Genomic DNA, 5,896 nt, shown 5'->3' with positions numbered 1-5,896 from the left:
GATCTAGGGCTCTTTGGTTACATATTGACCACATTTAGTATGTGGCTTAAGTGCGGCTAAGCGGACGGGAAGCCATGTTCTCCACACCCTATGGTCATATGTATATGACATCCTCAGCAAAGGAGCTATATACTGGTAACCGAAAAGATACGAGCGCCGCTTGAGGCTCCCTCAATGAATAGCAGATACTAATTCGATGTCTACTGGGAGTACATGAGAGGAATGGAAACAGGGATAAATGCCATCTAAAGACTACAGCTTTATCGAGAACTTGAATACTGGTAGTAGGCATTAGGATGGTTCTGGTTCCCGATGGAGGGAACGCCTACATAGCCGCGGCGCTCACTAGCTAGGCTGTATTAGGTTAAAAGAATTTTGAATTGAATTGAACTGAATTGAATTGGATTGAATTGAATAGGCATTGGTGGCTTATATTCTATCTGGACCAGAATGTGACAAGTTCGTCGAAGTCTTCCTCCCGCAGGTCCTTGCCGTCTCTCTCCACCCCCGTGATCTTGTGCCGCATGGATGCTGCCTCCCCTAGCAATTTTCTTGCCTCATCCTCCTGCCTAGCTTCTGAAAGCACCTTAGACTTGAGGTATGAAGTCCGCGATATCTCCCGAGCATATGTTGCTGAGTCGACGCTCCAATTCTTGAGGGCCTGATCGATGAATCCGATGGCGTCGTCAAGAAGCCCGTTGCGAAGGCAATGCTGGGCCATTTTGTGGCAGACATCTGCAGTTCGATGATGGCGGTTGCGGATGGTTGACTGGTATTGCTGAAGGGCCCGTCGATGGAAATCTTCACTCTCCTTGATTCGACCCTGAGAGAACCGCACGTTTCCAAGTGCGTGGAGAAAGCGACCGGTCCTGCCAGCAAGGGTTGGAGCGTTAGCCAAGGGTCAACAAAAAGCAGAGTAAAACTAAAGTAGATACCTTACCTGAAACAATGGATGTCCATGTCTCCATATTTTTCTACTCGATCTGCGAGGCCCATTTCTAGCACTTTAGACGCCTGTGTCAAGTCCCCCTGAAGCCACTTCGTCGTCCCAAGGTTCACAAGGGCCAAAGAACGCTTGTCTTTGCTGTAGTCCGGGATTTTCTCGTACTCCCGTGCAGACGTCGCAAAAGATTCTTCCCCCCTTTGTGTATTCGCCAGCCATCATCCATGATATACCCATCTGGTTATAAGCGCTTGCGAGTTTCTCGTCCACTGCTCCCAGCTTCTCTGCTATCTTTAAGCGTATCTCAAGGACCTTTTTATTATGGTCCATGCTGCTGGCTGCGTCATTTGTCCCGCTGGCGACTGCACCAAGTGTGTGCCGAATGTCGGATTCCAAGTCTTGGTGATCGATTTCTTTACTACGATTGCAAAGCTCTAGGGCCAATTCCAATAAAGGCTTTATGATAGGCGATTCGCCGCGTTCGTGTTGGTACCTTCATATGAGTTAGTATTCCACAAGAATCGTTATGTACAGAAAGTACCAGAAGGACCGCGGTAACTCACCATCCAGCGCGATTGAGAAGTCTAGCAAACTCGAAGTCACTGTCAACATATTCTTTATGCTTGAAGTGTTTCTTATATGCGTTCTCCAGGCTGATGACATGCGGGTAGAGTGCTCTAGATTCCTCCCATAGGTTGACATCATGACTTTCAACTTCTCTAACCGGCCAGGCCGCTGCGACCTTGGTGACCGCGTTTAAAAATACCCTTCGTTGCCGCTCGGGTTCGATTTGGACACGCACACCATCTCGCGTAACACGATGCATCCAATACTCAGCCGTGTCCTGGTTATGACGAAAAATAGAAGACCCGATCAGTTGCTTCCGAGCATTAAAAAAGGCAACTTCATCCTCAGGATACGAGGGCATATCTATAATAGTAGTATGTTTCATCAAGATCCTCTCCTGGATACTGTCTGGATCCAAAAACGATGAAACTTCCAAAACTGCACGGGCAGCATCTGACAGCTTCTCTAAGACTGTTGACAAGTTACTACAAGCTGGCAACTGCAGTTGTTGAACCTCCATCTTGTGGATTTCTCCAGCATCGTAAAGTCTCATGAACTCAGTATATGTTAAAAGGTCGAGCCTAATTATGCCAGCCATCTGGGCGAGCGCAAGTGGCAGCCCACCTAGTCGGTCACCGACCTGTCTTGCTTCTTCAAGCCGGCCCTGGATCCCTGTAAATTTTTGAACAAACAATCCAGAATCTTCTAGATTAAACGGTTGAACATCGACAGAGATCGCATGTTGCGAGAGGGCTGTTCTCGCGAGGGGGCTCCGGCTGGTGATCAAGACTGCTCCGCTACTAGCGATTTCATGATATGGCTTCAGGATATCAGGATCGTCGGCATTGTCGAACACAACCAGCCAGGAAGCTCGTAATTGATTCCCAGTACCGCAGTCTGTCTTGAACGGGTTGCGAAGCCATTCAATTGCGAGCGCTCTATTGTTGATCTTGTCGTCTGGCTCTCTGGAGTCCTGGATTTCTAATTTGATAGCGATCTGGGCGAAGTCCGATTCAAGTTTGGATACATCATCGGCTCGGATCCAAAAAACCGCATCGAAGTTCTTTTTTCGAGTAAATGCGTATTCCAAAGCGATTTCTGTTTTCCCTAAACCAGGCATGCCGCACAATATTCCCACGCGTATTTGATCGGACTGCGAAGATGGCAGCGTATCTTTTGAAGGGAGAAGGCGATCATCAAGTTTGCTTAGAACATCCTGTCTTCCGTAGAAGTCTTTGTTCCTCACATATGTGTCCATCATGAAACAAGGTATTTTGGGGTCACGTTGTTCCACAGAAAAGAACTCCAGGAGAGCCACGTGAGATTTATGTCCTGGGCTTGATTTGGTATTAACGTAAGAGAGCGTCCAAGGATCGCCTATATTCGTTCAGTAAGCCAGATCAATGATGCCAAGAGCAAATATCGTACCGTGGAGTCCAAGTTGAATGACTGACACCAACCAGTGCCGTATCTGCAAGATTGATGCCCCATGTTCCTCACTCATAGAAGGAAGTTGAATGTGGTCGAGCGGCACGCCGTATCTATATTCTGAAGACGTTTTTATTGAACATAAAGGCTCGTCAACGATCTAGTAGGAGGCGTAGAGTTAGCTCGCATCAAATTCTTTGAACGTGAAGTAAATTTGGGCTCGAACAATTGACTTCCTTGTCCTAGGTTTCAAAGCCCTGGTGTCCCTGATCGGAGTATCTCTCTCTTCGAAGATCGATAATATATTCAAACGTAGATTCGCCAAATTGAAACGATCCGCGATGCCGAGAATCAAGCGGAACTCCCTTTTTAGTCGTCTAAGGGATTTACTACTTAATGCCGTGCCATTGTTGATGTCAAGCTTTAGAATGCGGGTGAATCGATCACCAAGTTCCTCATCGCCTCCTTCGAGGCGGTGCGGAGTACCAAGGAACACAATGCCGGCCACAACGTTCAAGAGGTCGGGGTACTGGCTGTCTGCTGTTCTAGAGAGATAGAGAGCCTTTAGACATCAGCATATTGCACGCTTCGTGGCTATTAACTGAGAATTGGGTCATCGCACCTCTTTTGCGATAGCACCGCCAAGGCCATGACAAATGAACAGTATAGTTTGCGATTCCTTAATATCATTAGTGACTGGACAGAACGAAGAAAAGTGAGGGCTACCTTTTGGCTATCTAGAAAGGCTCGAAGCTTGCTTAGAAGCTCAGCTCCCTCATCTAGGAGATGCTGCCAGGAAAAGTGGTCGCTCAGGGACGCATCATAATCGTAAGAATGCATGGTAATCCCAATGTCCAGTTGTGCGAGCGCATCGGTCCAAGCCTGATTGCAGAAGGACCAGGAATCACAAGCAAGGGTCCCTACTCCCGGTACGAGGATTATGCTAAGATAATGAGATACTGTACGACACACAGTTAGGGGCGATGGGAGGCTTACTGGATATTCTGGGTACCCTCTGTTACTACTTTAAGCCTCCGCAAGGAGCTCGACTTAGATGACGATAAGCTTTTAGCTCGAGGCATATCACCGAGTTCTCGCGAAAACTGGTAGGCTCCAGATTCGATGATCCTTTTTAGGAAAGTGTCATTCTCAGCTGCGAGGCGATCGCATTGTCTTGGGACATCCTCGAGATCAAGGTCCGTGTCGGGGATTGGGATATCATCCACGACGACGTCATCATCAAGATCCATAGTGTCCCCTGCATTATCCTCGTTGTCCATGTTTTTCATAGTGACATCTGCCTGGGAGTCGATGTCGGAGAGCCTTCCTAGGTCATTGCCCTTCAAGGCGCTATTTCCGTCGTCGATATCGACAGAATCACTCTCGAAATCATCATCCAAGAAATCATCATCCGAGACCCCATTCTCTTTCTGCAACGCCGCGAAGCGTAATGTCAAGAGCATTAGCACTTGTAGATGGATGGCAATGTGCTGAGCTACAGCCTTCGAACGGTCGTTGCTATGTTGTGGTCTATGCCGATGAGAGCCCATGTCCTCTAAATCAGAAGAAAGATCCGAAAAGTCAGGGTCTGAGCTGTGGCGACTAGGATTCGTCATGGCATGAGTCTTCCTGGCACATTTGGCAGTCTCTTGCTTCGGTGATTCTTTCCCTTGTTTAGGGAACACCGCCTCGCCACTATCCTTTTGCTCTTCCGTTGCAAAACAACACAAAAGACAATCGTTCCAAGCTCTTGGCTGTGCCGTCTTGCTCTGCCGTGAAACGACTTGAAGCTGTTTGTTTGTAAAATCACCATCATGTGATTCTTTCAGATGCGAGTAAAGGGCCTCTGGGTTGCTGTAAACGTCTGGATTCAACTCGCAGACGGTACATATCCAGCTAGACGATAAATAAACTTGCTGATGCCATCGCCTGTCGTGAAGTCTCATGTGGCTAAACCAATTCAATTCAATTCAATTCAATTCAAGATTCTATAACCTAATTCAGCCACACTTTCGAACGTAATAGCTATGTAGGCGTTCCCTCCATCGGGAACCAGAACCATCCTAACGCCACGCCATGGTAACAAAAGACAGAGGAGATACGGCGTATTGCCATAGAAAAACAAGTAATAACTCCCACAATGACGGTAACGAAACTCCCACAATGAATGTAATCGGCTACTGCCAGCCCACAGCGCCCCCTGCGGCCACTACCACCTCCGCAGGTTCGTTCTCCCCATCCCCGCCCCATTAGTCGCAACCTCAGTTGCGTCCTGGTTCCTCCTGTTGCTGTTCCTTCATTTGATGCAATTCCTTGATCGCCGACCTCTCGTAGCCATTGACCATCGTCTAATCTGTGTACCCAGCGTCTTCACCTCCTAGTGTCCGCCGGCGGTCTCTTCCAGCGCTTCCATGTTGGCTTCGACTTCCTCACCCTCCACATGACGGAATTGATGGAGGAGTCCTGTTTGGTGCATGAATTTAGCCACGTAGCGGATGGCCTGCGAGTCCGATACAATCGCATTGTAATCGGTTGTGTTCCCCAGCTCCGTTTTGTACCGGAGCTCCTGCATCAGCGTCGCACGGAGGCCGGTGTATAGCGGACATTGGAGGAGGATGTGCTGGGGTGTCTGGCTCCCCTCCTCGCAATGACACCGGCCGGCGTTGAACTGATCTTCCTGCCCACGTTGATTGATATGCTTAAATAGGAAGTGGTTCAAGCCAATCCGCTTCGTCCGCATCTGAATGATGATCGACGTATATGGCTTCGGTAGCCCTTCGTATAGCTGCAGGACCTTCTTGTGCGGCATTTCCACCAGTTGGTGGTATCGAACTGCAACCTTGCTCGCTGCCCACTCCTTCATCCATCTCCCCTTCATTCGCTGCCGCACCCAGCGTCGTGATGATGAGGCCAATCGGATCTCGGCACCACGATAATCCGCCCCACCAGGGTTCTCCG

The 5,896-nt window shown here is 48.7% G+C and overlaps 1 protein-coding gene across 1 annotated transcript; it reads right to left on the bottom strand.

Annotated features, from left to right (window-relative positions):
* Positions 1-436: 436 nt before the first annotated feature.
* Positions 437-4,401, bottom strand: N7509_000489 (alpha/beta hydrolase; the record flags this gene model as incomplete). Its single annotated transcript, XM_056625126.1, has 8 exons — positions 437-869; positions 941-1,133; positions 1,177-1,436; positions 1,507-2,887; positions 3,329-3,500; positions 3,561-3,617; positions 3,665-3,881; positions 3,935-4,401. 8 exons carry the CDS (start codon positions 4,399-4,401, stop codon positions 437-439), a joined length of 3,180 nt encoding a protein of 1,059 aa, XP_056493708.1.
* Between the last annotated feature and the right edge of the window lie 1,495 nt (positions 4,402-5,896).

The sequence above is a fragment of the Penicillium cosmopolitanum genome, assembly GCF_028827165.1.
Source record: "Penicillium cosmopolitanum strain IBT 29677 chromosome Unknown utg000003l:1.0-3747932.0:1.0-3751027.0, whole genome shotgun sequence".
NCBI lineage: Eukaryota > Fungi > Ascomycota > Eurotiomycetes > Eurotiales > Aspergillaceae > Penicillium > Penicillium cosmopolitanum.
The sequence above is the reverse complement of the archived record's forward strand: the minus strand, read 5'-3'. Positions and strand labels throughout refer to the sequence as shown.